Below are 26,697 nucleotides of genomic sequence, written 5' to 3'. Positions count from 1 at the left end.
AATCACACATTTTTAATTCAATAACTCTTATCCTTAATTCCGTGGTAAATTAATATATGGTATTATAAACAATTATTTAATAAAGTCTTTATGATCATTGATAGTTATGAGACTAATTTCTGCCAAGCACTCATTTTCTGGAAATTACTTGAAATAAATGACTCACTATCCTATATTTTTCTTTTTAAGTTTTGTCATTAAATACAAAAATATAATGGTAGCAAATTTCCAACTTTTTGTCACTTCCCTGTGTTCCTTCATTTTATTTTGTAAAAATATTTCCATTCTCATCGTACCTTTCAGTCATTGTGATAGATCAATCTCTTTTACTATCACAAATGTAGAGGAATTTATTTTAATTAAGCAATGATATTCAGATGCTAGCAAAATAAACAGGCTTTAGAAAATTATGTAAAGTAATTAATTAATAGGAGAAAACTAAGTAAATAGACTTGAAGAAAAATAACTATCACATTGCATTGGGTTCTATCCAGTATTCAACTTAAACAGAATTTTTCACCCTTGATGACATTCACGTGGGGACATTGATCCACGAAATCTTCAACGAGTAGTTGACATATAGGAGTCCATTACCGATATCACAGTACAGTACTTTCCTTAGTTTTCAACAGGGCAATGCTGTCATTTATAACTTTTAAAACTTTAATTTTCAAGGTAACAAGAAAGCTAATTCCTCATTTCTATACAATACTCATTAGCATATTTGCTGTATCTCCATATATTTTGCTATTTTTTTTTTTAATTCTTTTATAAACATTACAAGTGTTTTTCCAAGATAGTGATTTTCTTTTATTTACAAAATTAATATTATAAACTAAGGCATTGATAAAACTCGAGAAACCTTTTGGTTTGGGTGATTGATAAAACTTATTGAATAAACGACCAACCTGATCCAATAATTAAAATTGGAAAAAGTTCACAGGTGAACTTAACTTTGCCCTCTGAAAAATAATTTATGATTCTAAGTTGGAAATAAATCTAGAAGAAACATTTATGCGTAGTACATATTTAATTTGTATGTAGTATTATATATTTCATGTCCTAAGTTGATCAAACTGGGTATATATACACTTTTACATACATACTGTAGTTTATTTTTGTCTGAGTTGCAGAACCCTTTAAATCTATCAAAATATAATTAAACTAGTATGTATGCACTACTGCAGTTCCAACTCCAAAATATATACTGTATATCTTTTCAACACCAATGGGCAGTAGAAGTACAGTATATCAAAGATATCATCTTCGGATGCGTATCTGGTTGAGTAACGGAGAGATGCCTGTCGTGGCAGTGAGCAGGTGTGTGGCCAGTGGTAAGGATTGGATGTTGAGGCTCAAACTGTACATCTCTTTCAGAAGACTTATATCATTCCCAAGATGACTGCTGTTGATGGACACAAAGAATGCATATAAGATACTTAACTCTTATACAGTAATGTTCATGTCTTTTCTTATGCTAGAGCAGGTTTTCACTTCAAAAATCACTTAAGAATCACTGGATAACCTAATGCATAACTCAATTATTAGTACTGTACTCTAAAATTAAGATTTAATTTATTTTTGTGTTCCAACATGTCAGTACACCCTCATCATGAACTCTGATAATCCAATGGGGGAAAACCAATCACCCCACTCACCTACATATTCATGCATTTCATTTTCTTTTTGGTTTCTCCTATGACTTATAATTTACAAAATGAATACATCTACAGTACTTACTGTCTTCATTAAACAATCGCATGTTCAGATTCTTAATCGATGTAATAAATTATTTATATTTTTAAACTATTTTATCTTGTAAGTTCTATGTATACTTTCACACTATCACTCACTTGTCATTGTCCACATTTTCAATGAGAAAATCTTTGGAGCAGGACGAGGATTGAACCAGCATCCTGGGTACTCCCAGAAGTGGGCCTGCTCCAAAATTGTTCTCAGATATACCATGTTATTGTAATTTCCTTATGTATTCATGTTTTCAATTTTACATGCACCTCTAAAATAAGATCCATTTCCAGCATTGCTCTCCCACTTCTATTTTATTATTGCTAATCAAAATTTTGATCTATTATATTAGAGCAGGCTGAACTATATCTTATATTTATACATAAGAACACAGACTGAAGACTCTCGGGTCCCACAAGTGTTGGAGCATGGGAATGAGGGCACATTGCAGATAAAATGAGAGGCAAAGCACCTAAAGCAAATGCGCAACTAGCCATGTTCTTCCAAACCTGAAACTTTTGACTAGTTAAGTAGAAGCCACAAGATCAGCCAAAAAAAACATGAAATTGTAATCATCCCGGCAGATATTTCAGCCCATGAGCTCTTAGCCTGGCAGGTAATTCATAAGCCAATTACCAAGATGAAAGTTTGAATACAGCATCCATTCAAACAAAACATACTATACATCATACATATGGAGATCAAAATAAGATGGAGCCCAAAGATGAAACTGCTGGTGGTACAAGGAATGGTCACTGAAGTTGAAAATTATACAGAATCCACACATGGTACAACATGCATTGTCATCCAAATCTTCATAGTGTAGTGTTATAATGGCCAATAACACAGGCAGAGAAACATCAGGTCACTCATTCCCTGACTGAAGGTTTACAGGCCACTTGCCAAAGCACAATGCAATGGCTAAACACAGTGAGGAACCAGCTGTTCATATTTAGGGGACAACAAAAAAACATGCAGCCTTAGATGCATACTTCACACCAGACAACTGTGAATGTAGTAGTATGAACTCAAAACTGTATTCACCTAGTTGCGCTTGCGGGGGTTGAACTTCAGCTCATTGGTCCCGCCTTTTAACTGTCGATCAACTGGTGATTTACAGATTCCCGAGCCTATTACACATTTGAAACTGTGTATGGAGTCTAAAACTGTGAAGCCATTATTGTGCACAGCCAGCACTGAACAAACTGATCAGCCTCAAGATAACAGGAGAACAAAATAATGTGTCCAAAGACATATGAAAACAAGCAAACTTATTTTTGGTTTGATTCCCACTTGAGCTGCCTCCCACCTTGCCTCACTCTCGTGCCTACCCATGCTTGTGGATATCAAATTCTTTATAATCATTTTACATTTGTGATCGCAATGGCGATTGTGTATATATATATATATTATTTGTCAGTGACTGCTCCATCCTATCTGATTGTCAGAACTATGAATACATATATTAAATAAATTTTCTGCTGATATGTTTACCGGGATTGACTTTTGGTGCTCAGATCTTAATCTTTAGCTTGTGTGTCTGTTGACACCAAGCTTGACACCAAATTCTGCACCAATGATTGATTTATTGTGGGCAAGACAAAAGAAAGATTGTGTAAAACTTAATTATTCGTTTAATTCAGTGTTGTTGAAGGTTAGTCAGGATGAGCTTGTAATTACCTAATTGTACAGTAGTTACAGGATGAGAGCTATGCTTGTGGTGTCTGTCTCCCCAGCACTCTGTCATATAATGCTTTGCAACTACTAGCAAACCACTAGCAGTGGTTTTGGCCCCCACCACCTTCTCACTTAACGTGTTTCAACTGTCTACCACTCTGTTTGCAAAGGAAAACTGCCTAATATTTTTTTGACATGTTTGTTTCCTCAGCTTGTATCGGTAACCTCTTGTTCTTGATGTTGATGGTTTCAGGAATTCCTCTTTGTCAATTTGGTAAATTCCTGTCATAATTTTGTAAGTGATCATATCACCTCTTTTTCTTCTATTTTCTAGCTTTGGCATATTTAACGCCTCTAGCCCTTCTTTAACTCTTGTTTTTCAGTTCTGAAAGTCATTTTGTAGCATCCCTTTACACCTTTCCCAGTTTATTGATTTGCTTCTTGAGATATGGGTTATTTGGAATATAACTGCTGCATATTCCAATTTTAGTCTCACCAAAGTCAAACAGTTTCTTTAGTATTCCATCATCCAAGTAATTGAGAGTGATTCTGAAGTGGCAAAGCAGCACATATACTCCTCAAATAATGTTCTTTTATGTGTTCATCTGGTAACAGTTTACTATCCAAAACAACCCCTAGATCTCGTTCCTGTCATGCGTTCTTTAAATTTCTTTCCACATATGTTTGTAATTACCTAACTGTGCACTTTTTATTAACCATGTGCCCTTAGTTAACACCCTTGGGTGTTTGCTCACCTAAGCACAAACGGTTAAACAAAAAATACTGTATTTGTCATTTATGTAATCTAACAAATATATTCTACAATACTGTTATTCCCTGTATTAACGTGTCATTATGATGCATGTTACTGAAGAGAATACAATTGTTCTTTTGCATGATGGATGGATAGTTTGGGTGTTTTAACACCCAAAAGCCGGTCGGTCGAGCGGACAGCACGCTGGACTTGTGATCCTGTGGTCCTGGGTTCGATCCCAGGCGCCAGCGAGAAACAATGGGCAGAGTTTCTTTCACCCTATGCCCCTGTTACCTAGCAGTAAATAGGTACCCGAGTGTTAGTCAGCTGTCACGGGCTGCTTCCTGGGGGTGGAGGCCTGGTCGAGGACCGGGCCGCGGGGACACTAAAGACCCGAAATCATCTCAAGATAACCCAGGGTACAAACATAACACTAAATTAATACTTAACTATACTACTCTCCCAGTAAGGCAAGTGCTTGTAGTGCTCCCATAACTCAGAATTTTGTATGTATTTACTCAATTCTGTTAGCTTCATTCCAACAAAATAGGATAGGATAGGAAACCAAGGATAGAAAAAGAACTTGACAACCAAATTTCCAATTGTTCTTGACCAACTGGACCAAAGACCATAAACTTAGTTAAGTTAGAAGGTTTTGCTTAAAGTAAGCAAATTTGCAGTTATATTTGTTCAAACAGTATTTGCATTTGTGAGAATGAGCTGCTGTAGTTTATTGCCAAATTTTCTTACTGTATATCTTAAAAATCAATCAATCAATCGAGTGAAATTATATTATACTGACATAAAGAACACTTATAACTGCAAGTGCTATAATACAGGGATCACTATGTTAATCTGTGTTAAAACTATTTACACTTACCTTTTTCTTGATTTTGAAGAATTTATCTTTATAAGGGCCATGATGGAATTTTGAAGCTTCTTCTCAAACAAAACTAACAGAGCCCTTATTTTTTCTTGACTATCCTCATCCTCATATGTAAGGGTTTCAGTTTGGCAGCTGATTTCTTCTGTATTGTTGTTCTCTTTATGTTGTCTTCCATCATCCATGTTGGTATCTTCCATTTGTGTATTCTGATTGTTACTGCAAGGGCTTATGTGCTGAATATTATGAGTGTTGGTTTGGCTGACTTTAGCAGAGGCCTCACTGAGCTTTAGAGCTGGAATACAGTCTACCAGTAGTTGAAGAATGAACAAATGGAGTTTGACGAGGATTTGTTGATTTGATATTCCTGAAAAAAGTTAAAACAATCATAATTTATATACATAATTACACAACAGGTTCTGAGTATATGAACCTGTTGTGAAGTGCATGTCTCTTGCACAAGTCATGAGCAGACTTACTAAAATGCTCTCTAAGGTTAGATTCTGAATCTAAGGGGAGTGAATCATGAAGCCAGGGCAGTTTACAATTGAGGTACCAATGTCATGTGAAAATTTTTCATATGTCCCCACCCAGGTGCTACTGGTATTGGTGACTTTGGAGGCTGTCATCCAGCTAAAGTAAGCTATGGAAAGCTCAAATTATAGCACACACAAAAGTACTATTCAAGCCCGCTTTAATGTTGGAACATACTTAACAACTCCGAGATTGCCAAGGAGTGTCTTTGCAAATTTCTGGCTGGTTAATTCACTGCCTGTCCCTACCTCCACCAGATAGCAGCACCTGAACCACATTGCAGTCCACTTCACTAAGCACTTTCATATTATTCCTATCAAAGAACCATGGGAATAGAAATGCATTTTTCATACAAGTACAAAGTCTATTACCTGAGCTATTTTCACTTAGCTGACCTAAGGTAAGTTTAGGCCACATAAAACATGTGACATGGCTACAATGCCACAGGGTACTGGTGAGATTTTGTTGGTACACAAATGGTTAGTGAGACCTTGTGATTATGCCGGTGCATAATCACAAGGTCTTTTTATGGTGGTGGTCGAGTGTACTAGTTTCAAGAGCCGGTTGCAAGCATTTAGGTCGACACCTAGTTTGATTGTCAATTATGATCACAAGGGAGATTGTGTAGAAAGCTTGAAGGTTTTATGGAATGCACCTGTTGGCCACTACAGCCATATCTACAGTGATCCAGTAGCACCTTTATTGACCCTGCAAAAGCCACTTTAAAAGCTCATTGTGGCACTGGCTCTGAGAATGTCATGAGAATGATTGATTCAATCCTTGTTAACCTCAACATTATCACCTTGTCTGTGCACAAAACAAAAAATTTGTTCTTATTGGATGACACATTTGCAAACAACGTATAAGGAAAATTATACAAAAATACACAATCCGTTTTTCTGCTTTTGAGAGCTGCAGAAGGAAGCTGGGCGGTGAGGTCATGGTGTCAATACACACAGCACATGAGAGTTGCTGATATCAGTGCAGCAATGAGTACTCATATGTTCCCCTTAGATATCACTTTATATTTATTGTTTCAGTTACTAGTTTGACAGGAACAATGACTGAATACTGTGTGCAGTATAGGTTTACATAATGCAGTATGTCCACCTATTACATGTAAATATTGTCCTAGCACAGCTTAAGGCAAGTGTCTTGCAACCCAGTCCTTTCCAATAATTTTCTCTGGCAATGTCGTCCAGGCATGAACTGAAACACTGGCGAGAACCAAATTGTTATTGGCGATAACTGCAGACCTTTAATACACAACCTAAGAGCATAGTAATCAATTTTAAAATGAAATAATTTGTTCATGGGTCTTAGTTAACTCCATTATATCATTATACAGTACTTCTAGTTATTATAACCATATTAACATCATTGACATATAAAAGAAGACAACAATAACTGTAAATTGTCAATCGATGACAACTACAGTGGCCCAGGTGAGCAACAAGTGATGAGAGCAAGTTGAGGGTTAAGAGAATACAGCAGCCATTATTATAGGGGGCAGCCCCAATGACTATCACAAAGACAAATACTGTACTAATTTAGAGATGATCTAATAGATAAAAACATACACTGGAATAAAGCAAACGAGAAAAATGACAACCAGAAACTGATAATTACATGGTTCTAAACTGAAAACTTAACCTTTTTGTCACAATTCCCCCAGTCACAAAATTATTACCAAATTTAAAAACAAAATCTATTGGTCAAGATAATTATTTAATAATTGTAATGTTTCAGATAATAAATAAATACCTTGTAATTGATCTTCTATCAGCACTGTTTGATCCAACTGTACTTTCAGTATATCAATGGGATTCTCTAACTGCATGAATAGAGCCGCTGCTTTACTATAATTCAGTTCTGCCAAGTGTCTAATATTTTTCATGTCACCGTTGCCTTGTCTGAAATATAAATTGAGGTTATAACACTTTATGGGCAGTAACCATGATATATACCACACATACAATGAATTGAAGAAAAATAGACTCAAGAAATAAATTCTCAAAATTTCTCTGCTGTAACTTTTGCATATTGGCCAATTAACTTATTTTTTAGTAACACAATGGGCTATACAAGTACTGTACATACAGGAAGCCACCAATCCTACAAATTGTTATTTAGCACCGATTCTATGTTGAAAAATAATTACGACAAAATATTATGGTAAAATTTTTATTATAGGAAACTGAGGACTGTGGCACTGGCAATAATACTGTTGTAATGGTCCAGGAGGACCAGGAGGCCTGGTCGATGACCGGGCCGCAGGGACACTAAGCCCCGGAAGCACCTAAGGTAACCTCAAGGTATAGTAATGAGCGAGGGAGACAAAAGTGGCTTCTCGACCACTTTTGTCTCCCTCACTCGGTTACATCAAGCCATCCAAACTATTTCAGCATAAAATAATAAACATATGATTTACTAATACCAAGACCAACAAATAATAGTATACAGTATTTTTATTTTTTACCAGTGTGTTGGTGGCAGCTGTGTACAAAATTCCAAAATGTTGTTGAATATTTTCATAATTTTCTTGCCAAAAAAAAACCTGTCTATCCTATTTTACCAAATTTGAAAACCAAATTGCAAAACTTATATAACCAATATCTATATAAGTATGGTAGAAATACTGTAGAAGGTTATTATAGTGAGAAGCATAAAAAAATGTGTATACTGTACTGTATTATATTATGACTTTTTATTGTACGTTTTAAGGAATGGGCAGCTTACAAGTGGCAGCCTCCTGCCACCCTACCTCACCCAGCCATACCTGCCTCCCTACAATATTTATAAATAATCAGTCTGTGGTATTGTCAGGTAAAATCTAAAGCATCATTTGCAAACATGGCATTACAAGGGTTAATTATTTTTTTGAGCATGGAAATTTAACCTCAGTCAACTTGGCTAATTAAAAGTCCTACATCATGGTGAGGACAAAAATAGTTCACAAGACTAGTGAAAACAAATTGCATTTGACAATTCAACAACAAGAGGTAATCACAGATAGCAATGGGAGCAATTTAAGGGTTAAAATAAACATCATATATCGTATTATCTAACTGATTTAAAGAAGAATGGAACAAACTCTTCCTTACCTGACAGCATTGTGATATATGCCTGCCAATCGCATATATATAACGGCAGCTCTGTATTGATAAAGTGGTTGCCGAACTCCAGGGGTTTTCACATCGCAGTACTTAAGAGCTTTTGTGAGCAGATCCAAAACTTCACGTCCAATATCTTCTCCCACCTGTGGAATAACACCATCTTCAATAATCCTTTAATGTAATACTTTGTATAATAGGAAAGTTACAAATATAAAAAAAACTAATTCAGAGGTGCTATTTGGTTCAAGTTACTGGGCATAACAAAATTGGCAAATAAATTCAACTTTAATTCAGTCAAAATGATTAATATTTAGATATAACTTTTTGTTTAATATGAAGTAATGATTTCAATTTAGATGAAGAGCTGTGTTCTGTGTAAGGAACTCGGTTGCTCCTTTAAGTGGTTGTCTTACTTCGGCACAGAGATACAATACATTACCACAGGAGTGTCTGTGGAGTCATTCCTCAATGTTGACCCAGTTTAATATAATTGAAAGGGATTAATAACACCTTATTTTATTTTAAACATTTGCTTTGACAATATAATTAATTTGAGAAACTAGTCCTCACCTTCACTCTTATATCTTACTGCTCACCTAAATTAACAAATTTGTGAATACATACCAAGAATAACTGATGAAGTGAACTGAAATTATGAATCATTATGTACCTCCAAGTACAGTAAGTTAGTTCAATAAAATATAGTAAGACTGACCGTTGTAACAAGTGGTGGATGATCCTGTAGCAATGAAGCCATAGTGTAGAGGGTTGTACCATATTCCCATACAACCAGATCCCATATCTCTGTGCTCTTTTTCCTAGATTTCAACACCTCTAATGCTTTCTGATATTCTTTTATTGCCTATAAAACAGATACATAAAAAAAATTATCTTTAAAAAATTACACTAAATATTAGTAAAAATTGAATATAAAATATACAGTAAACGGTATAGAACCTATAGAACCTTATACAATAATAATGTACAAAGTTAACTTTATATTCCAAACATTTCCACTACAGTACCATTATATGATGTAAAATTATTAATTGCACAATTATTTGCTTTTAACACTTACAAATATTTTAATAACAATTTTGCCAAGAATGACACACACTGATGAAGTCTTAAAAACTTATTCCTGTATTGCAGGAAAAGCTGCAGAGGTGTTAACGAGGGATTTGTAGTCGATTTAACGATGTGGAGAAAAAAGGAATGGTGTAGAATTTGCCAGAAGGAAATAGTAGTTCATAATGTTAAGGAATGAGCAGTGATTGCACCACTGTATAACAAAGGTGTGCCTAGCTAGTGTCAAATTTATAGATGCATTTGTTTACCGAATACACACGCGCATTGTATGGCAGAATCAGAAAATCATAGGAAATTACCGAAATTTCAGAGAAAATCAGAGAAACGTCACTCTTACATTATTCAGTGATATTTCATATTATTGTATGTGTACTTCAGGATACACCTATATTATGAAATAGGGTAATAATAAATGAGACTCCAGGTTTGCTCATTGGAGTACAGAATGAGCCATTCTGTTCTTAACCTATCACTTAAAAGAAGAAAGATGAATTGAAATTTGATCCTTAGTCTATAACTTATGACTGCAGAACCATTTAAATTTTATTAAATAAGTTGAAAATTAAAAGCAACATAGACATTATTACCATTTCCTTACTACAAAAGGGGGACAAACTTCTCAGGAATGTTGGAAAAGCATAGCAAGGACTGAGGTCTAATACAAGATAAATTAATTTACAGTATATAAATTTCTTGAAAGTGCAACAATTAAATTTTAAACTTTATTTACCTATGAAATATATAGTACAGTATCAACAAAATTTACCTCATCATAATAATACCTCTCAGGATTTATAAACTGCCTTGGACCATCTTTGGGCACAGAATAGAAGGCACAAAGTCTTAGTAAACGGCCTGTATTAGAATGCAAGAGGGCTATATTTGCCAAATCATTCACTCGAGCAAAATTCTCAATGCCTCGGTTCAAAACTTGTGCACTCCTTTGCCAAAGTTCCTCTGTACCTTGGAAGCCAATATCTTTTTCTTCGCACAGTTCTAATAAAGAGAAAAAGACCACATTAATAAACTCGAACAAATTGTCAAGGTGGGCACAAAACAAATTGCTGGTTATGTTGCAAAACACACAGTCTTGAAAAGCTGTTAACACACATACTACCTCTATGCTACTGTAATTCACACAATGATTGAGTAACATATTCTATTTTTGAGGGCTGGTTTCATAATTAAGCAAAGAGGAACAGGGATTCCAAACTAATCTTTGAAGGATAATGAGGTAAAGACTTTATTGTTGCTGTATAATGCCTATACACACCATTGTGTTCAGTAAAGGATAAGTGTGCCTCTAGTATGCCTATAATTTTTTTTAGCTGAAAATACAAAATATACTTACTAGATGCTTGGTTCATGTACATAACGCCTAATTCATTACAAACATTACCCAGCCTGCGGGAAAGAAGCATTGCAGCTTGAGGGTCTGCAGCAGTGAAGGCTTTTTCAAAGCTCACACAACTTAATGCCAGAGCCTCTTCCACATCACATGGCAATTTGATAGTCCAGCTACACTCTGCCAAGAAAAAGCATTTTCTGCTATAGAGTTTTGTCAAATTTTTATCAACAAACACCAGTCATCTCAACATAAAATTAAGGCTTCGAGTGAATAATAAAATCACCTTTCTGAGCATATTCATTTAGTTATTTCCTACGGCAAAATCTACTGTCTATAATAGTACTGTTGTCCAGGAGCATGAAACAAGTAATGAAGGGCGACATACTGGCACCAGAGCCACAAGGAATATTAAGGCATCCCTGTAGTCTCATATTAGCTACTAGGGGTCAATGTAGATCACTTGAAACCAGAATGGCCAACAGATGAATTAATCAAACATCTTGGCATCACAAGCAACCACAAACAGAGGATTCTAATTGCTTGTTTGCCTATCTAGCTACCTACACATACCACCAACAGCAGGTATCACCATTCACACCTCAAAAACTCAGAAAGGAAGAAACCAGAGGCATCTAAATATTTCTTCTCAGAAAAGTGTTTTTCATATTCACTCAGTCTTAATTCTTAGACAACCCATTCGGTTGGTCCTAAGATAAGAATACAGAAAGGACAAAAAAGAAAGAAGGGATAGATCTAACTCCCATGGGGGTACAAAGCAGTACTGTATTTAAAGAGGTCAATGAGTAAAGCTTTGCAGTGACCCACCCAAATAATGTTTCGTGCATTTTGATGGTTTGAAAAGCTGATTATGAATTGATAGTTTGTAATTAAATACTGAATAAAATGTTACAAAGTATGCAACTAGACATACAATCACTAAACTTTGCCTATTACAAATTCACTCAGAGGCTAACATTTACATCAAACTTACTCATAACAACACTGACCTTGAGCAGGTAAAATACTTTCAAGAAGAGTGAGCATATCCTGGTGAGTTGCAGTGAGACTGTTATAGTCATCTATATGGCTGGCAACTTCTTCCCATGCTTTGGATATCATGTAGAATATGTCACCAGCCAGAGTTAATGCTTGACAAGGAATAGGTACTTCACTTTCCTCAAGACCAAGACGCCGTGCCATTCCATGCCAAGCATGGAGAGAAAATCTAATGCATCGAAGAGCCAGCCCATACCTGATAAATATACAGAACGGTGTAGGTGCACAGCTGAAACACAACTGCATTAATTAATTGTTTTCTGAACCTCCTTTCTCCAATATGGATAACTCCATATGGAAGATGAAAGGAGCCATAATACCAATTTGTATAATGCACTGGTGCAGAGTCACCATTTTGACTTATCATGAATGAAAGGCTGCAACCATCACTTATCAAATTCACAATGCAACCCCACTGGGAAGGCTGCCTTCCTATTTAGAATGAGCACTATTTATCAAGGCTAAATCATAAAGACAAATGCCTAATTCAGAAATACTGTAGAGAAAAAACAGAATGCTTTAATAAGGAAATGTCTAATACAGTTTATGATGATATGAAAGTAAGGTAGAATTGTAAGTACAGTACAATATATATGACCAAAAATCTAATGACCTATTTCAGTGATAATGAAATGCAACACTTACCTTTGTGCATTGAAATTTGTTCTGGCCATCACTAAGTACACTAATGATGCTTTTCTGAGTAAGAGGACAGTAAGTTTATCCAACCAACTGGCAACAGAATACTGCTGGCACAACACAGAAACCATTAAGTGATCTTCAACAGGACGCTCTTTAGCTACAACTAAAGCCTTCTTTCCATCATCGGTATCACTATTCAGAGGCGAGTAAGGCATTGGGATGGGGTGAAAAGGTCGAGCCATTTTGGGTTCTTCTTGATCCTGACTCCTTGATGAACTTGTGGACTCTCTACTCCTTTTAGTTCCACAGTGCTCGTGCTCCATGGTACTGGATGCATGCAGACACTGGAGAGCTTCAACAATATGCTTCAAGGCACACTGGCATCGTTCCTCTAGTGTGCCTAACAGTGGTGGTGCTCTGAAAGTTGTTTGAATTGTATCACACACACACAGAAATGCTAAAATATTACAGAATAGTTTTTTTTTATGCATATTTTTCACATTTAGAACTGTATTCCATCAGATTATTCCAAAGCCAGGCGAGAATCTTTCCTGTTTTAACAGCTCGCTTATACTGTATATCTGTTTTGGAAAAAATTGAACATATGCAGGATTTAAAATAAAAGCATGTAATATATTCAATTCAGAGTATCATTTAATTTTAAACTTACTTGTAATAATGTGACTGTGTTTTACTGGTGTGAGGCTTGCACAGTGATGACACTTTAATAGTCGAACTTGGATTGGCTGGAGTGACTGACTGGGTTTCATTTTGGTCACAACTAACTTCATCATCGTCATTCTCATCGTCACTTCCTACAGTGGATGACCATTCACTGTCCTCATCACTGCAGTCAGAGAGAACCGGGGAGTCGGGATCAATGTCTTGTGGCACATACAGGTCGGACAGCATGTAATGCGCAGAGGACACAATCTGAAAAATCAATATTATCAACAAATAAATATAAAAATAAACATGAAACTGTAAAAACAATTGCTTAGACTTGTGTTTCAGTTTTATTTCCCAGTTAACCAAAATTAAGCTGGCATAAAATTAATGCAATGATGAACAATACATTTTACAACTTTAATTGATATGATTTTTGACCTTATAATATTGGCATACTTTGATTGCAAACGAGACATATTTGTCTTAAGTCTTCACTTTGTTCCATAAATCAACAACCCTAGTTCGAAACGAGGGATTTTCCTAGGTCTTTTCCACATCTAAATGTATCTATTTTGTATCCTTTGTTTCCCCATTCTACCCAATTTGTGTTTATGTACTTTGAACCTTATTAATATTACATAAACCCATTTTATTCATTTGAGTACTTCAATCCAGAACAAGACAACCACATCCCCCAAACCCAGGCTGTAAGCCACAAACAAAATGAGCAAGGTCATGAAGACCAAGAGACTAGTATGCTCCTACCCAATGCATGCTAACACAAAGGCTAACGGGAGAGGCGAGTTCAAAAGCATTAAAACACAAGCAATACCAAACCCAAGGCACATGCAAATGCATTAACTGTTAAGCCAGAGCAAGAAATACCAAGCCATGGTAAAATCCCATTGCCTATGCAACCAATACCTGGCATACACAGGCAAACACGTATATGAATGAAAGAGAACTCCCATGCAAATGGGTGCCTCATACACACCATCAATGAAGGGGCAAACCAACTGGAAATTGCCAGAAACTACCGCAACCAAAAATATCAACAGCAAAGAGCAAATACCCAGTATATAAAGGGCATCAAGGGCAGCCAAACAACAAGGCAGAGTAGGAAACAAAGCCCAACAAAAATTGGGGATGTGCACAGGATCAGAAGTGCAAATCCATGCCTCTTTGGGGGTGGGTGGGGGGATAATTAAGAATCATCATCATGAGGATCCATGAGCTTCACTGAAAGAAGCCGATAAAAAGGGAGAGGTCGGCCTTAGGGCACCTGACTCTACCCAATAGAAAGGAAGGGGATGGTGAAACCTATAAAACAGATACAAGGACTTAAAAAACTTCAACCGAAGGTTGACAGCAAAAGTTAATACAATACTTCAGTCGGGTAGTAATCAAATAGTGCTAAACAACGGAAAAAGCATTTCACCCCCTACATGTAGGAGGCGAGCTAGGAATATGAGCAAAGCCAATGTGATCACAAAACAAAAGTACTGCCCCAGGTCAAGCCCCACACAAAGCAGCAAACCCAGTTTCACAGCAGAAGAAAGGGAAGACAGCACCCCAACAGAAAACTAAACCCTGCAGAACATGGCAAGAACACAGGTAGCCAACTTTGGTAGTCCTTCCGAGTCATCACTTTTGGCCAAGAAATACCCTCGAGCATCAGGAAGGACACAATGGGAATGGAATGCAGAGCAGAATTACCATATAGTATAATGGAACAAAAGCGAATGTGGAAGACCCTGGGGATGTCCCTGTGAAAATCCAGAACACTCAGGAAATTGAGGGACCCAAGTAGAGAACTAAGGCCACACCTGGGAACTAGGTGAATCCTTCAATGGACCATGAGCAAAACACCAAAGAACAGTAAACAATTTTCTGGGGAAGCAGGAAAGATAACCCTCTTTCCCTGGGGACCCAACTGGGGAATCTAGACAATTTACGCAGGGACATACCAACAGCAGCAGGCAGAATAAATGGTGATTAACCCCAAATACAGGGCACGCACACACACACACACACACACACACACACACACAAGGTGAAGACCACACCAACATTCTACTTGAGGAACACCTGAGGCAAACAGGAATCTAAGCCCCATTACTTCCTAGTGTAGTAAACATTATAGAAATAGAAACATCAAATTACAACACTAGAAACAATACAACCACAAATATAAACACACAGGAAGGGACTTGATATTACAACCATGAAGCAGTAGAGGGACCAAAATCCAAACAAGAAAACTCCAGAACAGAAGCAAGTGTCCCACCCTACAACAGTAACAGCGAGTGGTTGCTTTGCTTCCTGGTTGAAGACTCAAATAATGTTAGGATTACAGCCATGTATTAATGCTTGTATTCTGGGTGGCATTTTGAGTTACACTTACTACTGTATCCTTTCCTTAGATGTATGACAGAATCACTTACAAAGATTCCTATCACATTGTGGATAAAAGTGTTGAGAGCTAGGCGAGTAATACGAGTCCTGGGTAGACCATTTAGGTGTCGTGGGAGAATCTGACTTGCCTTAGCTCAGAAAAATTTCTTTTAATATATTTGGCTTACAAAACCAGTTTTGGGTGAAGCTCACCTTTGGATATTCATTCTTGTCTAATAATGTGATGGAATTTTTAAGTAGAGCTCTGATGGAAGCAATTTTATTATGAGCATCTTCTGAGGCACGCATGTTTTTAGCAACACGATAAAATAGCATTGCAACTGGAATAGTAAAAGGGTTTCCAGAGTCTTCTGTTTGGATCTCTTCTTCGGTTCCATCAACACACACTCGACCCTCTGTGCATAGTGATGTCAGATCATACAGCTTTACTATGTCATCATCCTTGCCTGTAGGACAGAGAAATATTAATTGTGAAGTATTTGAATTTACATTTACTTTTTATTCCATAGTATATTAATGCCCAAGAGTTGTATTTTTGGGAATGATGTACCCAATATGAAGACCGGTGTGGTGAAACATGAAATGTATTCATGCATGTAAGAATATATTGAACCGTCAAACCAATTCATGCATCCTTGCAAACCTCGCATGTGTCCGGGCTATCATCTGGTGGCAGTCTACTTAAGTTGCCAAACAGCCAAACTAGCGATTATCAAACAGCTTCCCTGGCAGTCAATTGTGATCTAAAGGAGGGTTTATGTAGGGCTTAGATTTTTTGTTTAGAAATAAGTCATTTTCTGATCATTCTTTAGTGGAAAAAACTCTTTACCGACTCCACAGCTCCTATTATGACTCTGTAAGGACAATCTGAAAAGATCATCATTGTGCCAGTGCAGTACAGTATCTCATACTGCTTGATGGCACATGCTCCTACATCAAGGACACTAAAGAAGCAGAATGTGGCAGCTCAGAAAGTACATTTTAGTCGAACTACCAATAATAATAATAATAATAATAATAATAATAATAATAATAATAATAATAATAATAATAATAATAATATACATTTACCTTTAAAGAGCCAGTAAGTGTGGCCTTCTTTTGTTGCTTTGCTGTTGAGAAATGAAAGAATATTCTGAGCCACATCTCGAACTAGTCTAGGGGAAAACTGACAATCAGACATGTGTGGCAGATCCTCAGTTTTGATCAATTCGTACTTTTGAACGATGCCCTCCAAGTGGTAGCACATAACTACTTCAGGTACATTACACATAAGGTTATCCAGCCAATAGTCAATTCCTGAAAGAAAGGAGAGAGCATTCTGTAAATAAAACACATTTTGTAATACTGTACAATATACCGTTTAATGCAGTTCAAGAGAACTATCAATTGTACTAAAATTTTAAATTAAACATTTTTAAAAATTTTCTACCAAAACAAACATAACAAGGAAAATGTGTGTAAATTTAAATGCTTACATGAACAAGCTTAAGTTTCTGGGCCTTTCTTTGGTTTAAGTTTCTACTGTACCTTTCTTTGTCAGTCATGATACTCATTATGTTGAGCCTACTTTCAAACTTAGTACACAGTTAACCTCAACTACATTCTACTTCAAACTAAATGCTTCCTACTCTAACACTAAAGAAATACTTTCTTGTCACAGTGGCTCTCCTGATTAATTACCATTCATGTACAGTGTACTGTACTCTTACTTACACTCATCACCCTAAAAACTATTTCTCCTGATTTGCCAAGAGCCCCAAGAATATTGTCTCTCAAGTCATTTCCTTCCACCTCTAACTCACTCTCCCTTTGTACTCTTTTTCATACTTTGAAAGGTTTACCTATGTTAGTATTTTACCATATCTCATCTTCTGTTATGATACAAATTTTCTAGGAAACCTTCCTAAATACCCGCCTACACATCAATCTGCGTATATACCTACCTACCTGTCAGTGTTCTGGCCAGAAATGCATTATGATAAAGTCCTTACAGAGTTTTATATAATTTTTATTTTACATAGAACCAAATTATAGTGGGAATTGGTTATTAATTAAAAATACACATACTCTCTGGGAAGGTACAAATTTTTGGTATTTAACATCATAAACTTTAGCAGTAAGATCTTTGTCCTAGATTATATATCAATGTTTACAACCTGACACTCACTCACCAGTCAGTATGTTGATGGGTTTGCTCATATCACGAAGTCTTAATGAGACACAAGGATGAGTTCCACCACCAAAAATAGGTAGATCAGTCCCAATCAGCATATGAAGATCTTCAAAATTCCACACAACATTACGGGTAAATGCTTGAGCGGAGGCCTGAGGAAGTTGTTCCTCAAGTGCAGGTTCAGGCATCACTTCAGTCATGACTAGTGATGGCTAACAGGTAAACAATTTATCATCAGATGTATACTGTAGCAATTTCAGCACATTTTATATATGTTTACAAACATTATTACTGTTATGCAACTTGCAAAAAACAATGAACATTCACTTTAGAATGTGATAAAGTATTTCCATAATATATTATGCAACATGAAAGGATTTATGTTAATGATGATATGATAACATGATTCACAGAATAAATTTAAATCTTTCATCAAAATTATTTACATGTTAAACATGAACAATGTCATATACAAGTACTGTAATACCATACTATCAATTCATAATGATAAAATATTAGAAATGTACCGAGCACAGAAAATTAATTACCCTCCGCATGGAGACAGGACTTTCCGTTACTGGCTGAGATGGAGGGCTAGGTGGTCTAGCCTCTTCATCGTTTATACTGTGATACAGAAACTTTGACAGTAAACTTCGACTCTGAACAACATTCCGACTCTTGTTGGGGCGAACCAGTACATTCTCCTATTTAAAAAACATGGTGCTTATGTAGTAACAGCAATAAAATAAGAATTTCTTAAAAATCATTACATCCCAAAATGGCAAAGAAATCATTGACATTAAAACAAGTAATCATGGGAATCACACATCAAGAGGTCTGCTGCTAGCCAGACATCAATACAGGTAATGAAGAATTTTCTTCCAGATTTTATATCAAAGGACAGATTGAGGAAAATTAAGTACTGTACTACAGTATCACAGAATCACTCCATAACGCTTACCTTGTGAGTTAAAGATTGAAGAACATGTTCAAAAAAGAATCGTCTTAGCCAATGCCACTCCTTTTCAGATTGCCTTAGTAAGTATTTGTACACATCAAATTCATCTATGAGGAGAGTCTTGCCCACTCGATGGATCATCATGCTAACATGAGCTTTTGGATTATATGGGATTTTGAGCAGTTTCTTGATGTTTTCGGCATCTGATACTAAATCTACCTCACCAATGCAGTCTGGGAACTGATGAGCCATGAGAAAGCTGCAGAATGAAAATTTATATAATTATTGTAATTTTTCCTTATTAAAGCCTGAGAGAAAATACCAATATCCAATGTATTATTTAAAGTCCCAAATAAAATTATTTAAAACACATACACATTCATACTTATATTTGATTCCACAAAATTTTAAAGCTGAAGCTCAAACATTAGCTACAAGTATAATTACAACTTAGCATTAAAACTTTTTATTTATGCTATGTTTATATCCATGGTTAATGAAGGTAAAAAGACACCTGAAAGCATAAGGATTAGGCCAAGTATAACCATGGCAACTGAAGGAGGCAGTAAGGAATTCTTTGTTATTCACTAATTAGAATTTTAAATACAGCAAAACAATAAACTGCAGAACTCTCGGAATCCGGAAAAATGCTTTACCTTTACTTTTCAACGATTCCAAGAATCAACATCCTAAGGTTCGGTCTCTGACCAGGCCTCCTGGTTGGGGGGTCTGGTCAACCAGGCTGTTTGACGCAGCTGCTCGCAGCCTGGTTGATCAGGTATCCTTTGAAGGTGTTTATCAAGTTCTCTTTTGAACACTGTGAAAGGTCTGCCAGTTATGCCCCGTTATGTGTAGAGGGAGTGTGTTGCAAAGTTTTGGACCTATTATGTTGATAATAGTTCTCTCTCTCTCAGCATACCTACTGCACCCCTACTTTTTAATGGGACTATTTTACACATCCTGTCATGTCTTCTGGTCGCATGTGGTGTTATTTCTATATGCAGATTTGGAACCAGCCCTTTCAGTATTTTACAAGTGTAAATTATTATTTCTCTCTCCTGCCTGTATTCAAGGGAATAGATTTAGAATTGTTAAGTGATCCCAATAATTTAGATGATTTATTGTGTGGATTTTAGCAGTAAAAGATTTTTGCATGCTAACTGATCAGCAATTACTCCTTCTTTGAATGAGGCTGTTAGTGTGAAACAGTATTAACAAAAGTAGGCAGACAAATAGTTGCTGGAGTTCAATACCAACAAGTTAAAAGATGATGATGATGATATGAGGAGACAGCAGACCAAAAGCAATAAACTATAACAAGAAGGCAACTACACAACTCATAAAATATTTTATAATCGAATATAATTCTAGAACTAACACTAGAACCACACAAACAGGATAACATCAGCCGCATATGGAAAACTGGCAAACATAAGAATGGGGTATAGAAATCTAAACATGGAAGCTCTTAATTAAATTTACATAGCTTATGTCAAACCAGGTTTCTACTAAAATGAAATGCAGCAACAGCACAGTCTGCATAATATAGTGAGTGCCTAATTATTAAGTTACGAGTAAATGATAAGGAAACTCAATCTGCAGAGGAGGAGTTGTTTGCAAGATGACTACACTAATGCATCTTTAAATAAAACATTACACCTACTATACCTTGAAAAGTCTGCGTGTTTTTGTGTTGGGTTAGGTAGCCGAATAGAAGAATGCTCCTGCAGCCAATTTGATGGGGGCATCTTTAGATCTGTATTTGACTGAAGTTCATGAAACTGTACAGGAAACTCAACCTAAAAATGATAAAATAGATGATTTTTACCAATATATAATTTAGTTAATAAAATAAAGACACCGAGTACAGATGAATTATTCCTTTTCGAGGTGATCAATTGATTGCACCCACATCCCGCAAACTAACTTGGTTCAGTGCTACTTTCCATCTCCCAGCAGGAATGGGGTTCAGTCCCTGAGCCCATTATGTGCCTCTGTAACCCTTTCCACTACTGCCCACAAGATGGGTATGAGGTGTATAATAAATGAACTAAACTAAACTAGCAGGACTCTTTTCTAATAGCACTTTAAGACCATACCAACAGTACAAGCTCCAGCCAAGCAGCAGACAAGCAAAGTGTAGTGCTTGGAGGCTTTGGAATGCAAAATGTCCTATGGGGAATTGAAATATTGAATAAGTGACTGACCAATTAGCCTATACTAAGAAAAAATTATTTTAGATATTAAGATTTCTTAAAGTACAAGAAAATTACAGTACAGTACTGTACAGAAGTAAGGACAGAAGCAATGCTATCAGAGCAATATTTCTAAGTGCTAGTACCATAGTAATGACTTGGAGAAAATTAGAATAGTCTGTTTACATGCAAGTGAAAAAACATAAATGGAGAAATAATGATAAATATAGAGGATCATTTGACTCACTTCAGAACTCTTCACAACTGCTGCAGAATGAATACGTAACTCTTGGTTTTCATTTAATTTCCCAGCATACACATTTCCATCAATTTCCGTTTGCCCGTAAGACTCTTGGCTCTTACTCTGACTAATGAAGTCACCATGGCTGTTGCTTCTTGATGGCTTTCGTATAGGACTCAAAGCTTGTGAAGACCTTGTAACGGATTTTGAAGGTGAGATGACAAGAGAATTTGTTATTCTTGGTGTAAGTGCATTCTCCACATCTTTATCTTCAGCAGAAGCTGCCTCTGCTTCGTCTTTGTCAGTGGTCTCCATAACCTGAAATACATGTTGATTAGTTATACTGTATACCTATTGGACATAAAGAGCAATGAAATTATTGCTTATTTTCTTGAGTCATTCAATTTCTGACTCATTTCATGGCTCATTTCTTGAGTCATTCAACCAGAGTTATTCAATGTCCACTCTCTCTCTGACATTCATCACATCTTGGCAGGTACAGTACCTTTTAAAGATTTTCTTCCCACATGATTAGGAAGAGAAGCCAGAGGAGACTATTTTTACTCTCCCAGTTAACTTGCTTCCCTGGAGGAAAGTTAACTGCCTCCCTGGAAGGGTAGCATGCCAGCTAATACAAAACCAAAAGTTGAGGGTATTATAGGCTGCAACCAGCAGAGGAAGCTAGGTAGATAAGCATTGAATAGACCCACAACTAAATCTTGTTACCAAAATGCCATGGCAGTAAATGCAGGGGCCACAGCCAACAATAATTGCAAAAGCCTCAACAAACAACAAAAATAAATAAAATAAAGAGCCACATCTCACGCTTCAACCAGGAAAGACGACTCCAGCAAAATTGAAGTGTATCGCTGAAACTCGTTTCACACACGTAGGTTAAAACAAAATTGCACCCAACAATAGGCAAACACAAAACAACAAGGGTGTCTATCAAAGTCAAAATGTATTAAGGCACATCCCAGGAACTACACAGCAGAATCTAGCTCTAGACTTGGCACCTAGTCCATCACAACTCTACCAGCAGAGAAAAAGGCAAAATCTTCCTGAATGACTGATCCGAACCCTATGGGAATCTGACCCAAGTATCGGTTGGGTCAACCCATGTATCACCAGGAGACAGGAAGCTCGAATCAAAGAATTTACTCAACCTGAATAAAGCCACTAGATATTTTAGTTCAGGTAAATTCAGGTACAGTACACTTTTTGCTTGTGTGTAACACTGCAGTGCCTAGTATACTTAATTTTTCTTTAGTCCATAGTGACTCCCCTTTCACCGTCATGCACGACCCAAAGTGTGTAAATAAGCCCACCACCTTAGACTAGGGCCCCAACTCAAAGAGGAATTAGACCACAATGAAGGTTACCAAAACACCTCAGGAGATATCTCAGGAGGGCATTGATCTTCGACAATCAGCACTGCGGTCGCTGTCCAATGGGCTCTGCGGTCCGCACTCTAGAATACTGAGGTCCGTGTCCAGGGATACTGTGGTCCATGTCCTGGGATATTGTGGTCCGTGTTCTTGTAAACTGTGGTCCGTGTCCAGGGATACTATTGTCAGTGTCCTTGGATACTATTGTCAGTGTCCTTGGATACTATTGTCAGTGTCCTTGGATACTGTGGTCTGTGTCCTTAGATACTTTGGTCCATGTCCTTGGATACTGTGGTACATGCCCTTGGATACTGTGGTACATGCCCTTGGATACTGTGGACCATGTCCTTGGATATTGTGGTCCGTGTCCATGGACAGTCCTGGGATACTGTGGTCCGTGTCCATGGACAGTCTTGGGATACCGTGGTCCGTACCTTAGAAGACTATGGTCCATGTCCTTATCTTGGAACAGTGTACCTCACCTAGTTGTGCCAGGTGAGTGAAGGTTACCCCGGGACACCACCGTGAAGGCCAGCCACCACACACTAACGTTGGTCCAGAGGGCCAGCAGGCGGCGGCCGGCCACACAACGTTCTCACGCTCCCTGCACACGCCTCTACACTATAATTATAATATTTTGATTTACAACAAGGTACAATGGGTTGGCGAGATTACATTAGAGCGATATTTTTTACATTCTTGCAAAGGCACTAGCACGGACAGGCAAAGTAATTCATACCACCTGGGAACCACTCTTGACCACCTGGGAGTAAACACTATAGCTTCATATTCTAGAAATGTCTTTTATGCCAAGTGAAGATCCAGGGATCTTTTTGTATACTATTATTAAATACGGCTACGTAATTTGTTTTGTCCATTTCCCTGTTTTCAGTTATAAATTAAATTCTTACAAATAATTTTTTTGTTCTGTGGGGAGTTTTTTTTCTGTTGTCGAGGGAAAGTAATTTCATTTTAAACTGTAATAATTGAGTATTGGGGCTATAGTGAGGTCCTGGAGGTGAAGGCCTATATGACTGGCCTTATAGCATTATATGACTAGAGATATCCTCACGGACTAGACCCATTAATAATAGAATATGAGATGTTATTATGATACTAGAAGAGCATCAGCTGATCGAAGGCAAAACACAAGCACGTGGTACGAATGGTTGCATAGTTAGTTATTTAGAGAGAATTTAGTTTATTTATTATGCACCACCACACTCATCTGGACGGTGCTGGAAAAGTTACAAAGGACATGATAAGCGCATCAAGGTCCCTTAGATTAGACCAACTACTGCTTAAAAATCGCGGAATTTAGAGATAACACCATCAATAGTGTCCAAGAAATGTGTAAGTACTTCATTCATAATGATGTACTACCCGAAATCTTAGCGAAGTATCCCAAATTTACTTACTGCAGGTAATGCATGCACATGACTGTAAAGCTGCCGCCCAGTTGGGTGGGTGTGGAGTAAGACTAGTAACTGTGTGACCCACTATAGATGTAAAGTGCCTTGTATAGTGACTGTTGTGAGCCTCTTGTTAATCACTTGTGATACTAAAGATTATTGATGTGTGTATTTGTGTCGGTGATTAAATATGTATATGTATATATATATGATAATGTATATATGAGTATGTGTACATGTATATATAACATTAATAATTGTGTAACTAGCGTCAAAAGATTGTTATTTGCTTAGCTAAATGAACTAGAGGGTTCAGTTCCTGAACCGATTATGTGCCTCTGTAATCCTATACACCACCGCCCACGGGATGGGTATGGGCTGCATAATAAAGAAAGAAATTGAATTGAATTGGCCCCACACCCGGCAATACAATGTTAACCTCATACAATGCTACTGTATTATTGTTATTTTACCCAAGGTAGCACTTTCACCAATGTAAGTCTTCATTGTTAGACTTACTCTCTGGAAGTAACACATTATTCAATTTACCCTTGTTACACTTACCAAGTTTAACATATAAAGTTAATCTCACGATGTTAAACTTCAAGTCATTTTAGTTCAACAAGTACAGTGCATTAACTTAAAACATTAATATTAAGTTATTTTACCCAGGGTAAACTTTCACCTATGTTTATTACCATTATTATTACCTTCAAATTAATATCATTTATAATTAAAGATATTAATAATTAAATTTATTACTAAAATGTTATCGCCATAGCGTGTTTGAATCACCAAGACGAAAAGTGGTTTTCTCCTCATTATCTGTGTACTCACCTAATTGTGCTTGCGAGGGTTGAGCTTGTCTCTTTCGTCCCGCCTCTCAACTGTCAATCAACTGGTGTACAGATTCCTGAGCCTACTGGGCTCTATCATATCTACATTTGAAACTGTGTGTGGAGTCAGCCTCCACCACATCACTGCCTAGTGCATTCCATTTATTAACTACTCTGACACTGAAAAAATTCTTTCTAACGTCTCTGTGGCTCATCTGGGTACTAAATTTCCACACCTGTGTCCCCTTGTTCGTGTCCCACCCGTGCTGAAGACTTTGTCTTTGTCCACCCTGTCAATTCCCCTGAGAATTTTGTAGGTGGTTATCATGTCTCCCCTTATTCTTCTGTTTTCCAGGGACGTGAGATTCAGCTCCTTTAGCCTTTCTTCGTAGCTCATTCCTCTCAGTTCCGGGACGAGCCTGGTGGCATACCGCTGAATCTTCTCTAACTTTGTCTTGTGTTTAACTAGGTATGGACTCCAGGCCGGAGCTGCATATTCCAGGATTGGTCTGACATAAGTGGTATACAAGGTCCTGAACGATTCCTTACGCAAGTTTCTAAAGGCAGTTCTTATGTTGGCCAGTTGGCCATAGTATATGCCGCTGATTATATCCTTTTGATGTGCGCCTTTGGGGACAATTTCGGTGTTATATCAACCCCCCAGATCTTTCTCTCTATTTGACTCTTGCAGGATTTCACCTCCCAGATGGTATCTTGTGTTCAGCCTCCTGCTCCCTTCGCCTAATTTCATTACTTTGCACTTTCCTGAGTTGAACTTTAGCAGCCATTTTCTAGACCATTCCTCCACTTTGTCCAGGTCATCCCGTAGTCTCTGTCTATCTTCATCCGTCTTGATTCTTCTCATAATTTTTGCATCATCAGCAAACATTGAGAGGAACGAGTCTATACCCTCCGGAAGATCGTTTACATATATTAGAAACAGGATGGGTCCAAGTACTGAGCCCTGTGGGACTCCGCTGGTAACATCTCGCCACTCTAATGTCTCCCCCCTCACCGTTACTCGCTGTTTCCTGTTGCTTAAGTACTCCCCTATCCACTGGAGCACCTTCCCTTTTACTCCTGCCTGATGCTCCAACTTTTTTACCAGCCTTTTATGGGGTACTGTGTCAAAGGCTTTCTGTCAGTCCAGGAAAATGCAGTCGGTCCACCCTTCTCTTTCCTGCCTAATTTTTGTTGCCTAGTTATAGAATTCTATTAAACCTATGAGGCACGATTTACCATCTCTGAACCCATGTTGGTGGTGCGTTACAAAGTTATTTCCCTCTAGATGCTCTACGAGCCTTTTCCTCACGATCTTCTCCATCACCTTGCATGGTATACAAGTTAGGGAAACTGGCCTGTAGTTCAGTGCCTCTTGCCTGTCACCCTTCTTGTATATTGGGGCTATGTTAGCTGTCTTCCAACTCTCTGATAGGTCTCCTGTTTCCAGTGACCTGTTATACACCATAGAGAGTGGCACACTTAGTGCCTCTGCACCTTCCTTTAGTATCCATGGTGAGATTCTGTCGGGCCCAACAGCCTTTGTCACATCCAGCTCCTGC

At 37.3% G+C, this 26,697-nt stretch overlaps 1 protein-coding gene across 6 annotated transcripts; it reads right to left on the bottom strand.

Annotated features, from left to right (window-relative positions):
• Window positions 1-62: 62 nt before the first annotated feature.
• Window positions 63-23,728, bottom strand: LOC123762081 (erythroid differentiation-related factor 1). Of its 6 annotated transcripts, none has more exons than XM_045748370.2 (19): window positions 23,627-23,728; window positions 23,322-23,508; window positions 21,506-21,817; window positions 20,732-20,862; window positions 19,067-19,322; window positions 18,654-18,809; window positions 18,104-18,317; window positions 17,001-17,228; window positions 16,122-16,375; window positions 13,516-13,778; window positions 12,849-13,262; window positions 12,155-12,399; window positions 11,151-11,324; window positions 10,566-10,795; window positions 9,426-9,572; window positions 8,699-8,853; window positions 7,359-7,507; window positions 5,058-5,427; window positions 63-1,405 (listed from the first exon to the last, which is right to left on the bottom strand). In XM_045748370.2, exons 3-19 carry the CDS (start codon window positions 21,812-21,814, stop codon window positions 1,261-1,263), a joined length of 3,840 nt encoding a protein of 1,279 aa, XP_045604326.1. In that variant the 5' UTR covers window positions 21,815-21,817; window positions 23,322-23,508; window positions 23,627-23,728; the 3' UTR covers window positions 63-1,260. The 6 variants fall into 6 exon arrangements, with proteins under 6 accessions (XP_045604326.1, XP_045604324.1, XP_069191990.1 ...); XM_045748368.2 differs by having other exon boundaries at window positions 23,370-23,508; XM_069335889.1 differs by having other exon boundaries at window positions 11,199-11,324; window positions 23,370-23,508.
• Window positions 23,729-26,697: the final 2,969 nt, after the last annotated feature.

This window comes from Procambarus clarkii, chromosome 34 (genome assembly GCF_040958095.1).
Source record: "Procambarus clarkii isolate CNS0578487 chromosome 34, FALCON_Pclarkii_2.0, whole genome shotgun sequence".
NCBI classification, from domain to species: Eukaryota; Metazoa; Arthropoda; class Malacostraca; order Decapoda; family Cambaridae; genus Procambarus; species Procambarus clarkii.
The sequence above is the reverse complement of the archived record's forward strand: the minus strand, read 5'-3'. Positions and strand labels throughout refer to the sequence as shown.

Bases quoted from the DNA above. Each gene is read 5' to 3' on its own strand.
- LOC123762081 (XM_045748370.2), bottom strand. From the start codon at position 21,814: ATGGAGACCACTGACAAAGACGAAGCAGAGGCAGCTTCTGCTGAAGAT. The intron at 16,376-17,000 runs GTAAATGTATAT...TCTGTCCTACAG, and splicing joins CACTTACTGGCTCTTTAAAG to GCAAGGATGATGACATAGTA. The intron at 11,325-12,154 runs GTCAGTGTTGTT...TTTTCTTGGCAG, and splicing joins AAGTATTTTACCTGCTCAAG to AGTGTAGCTGGACTATCAAA.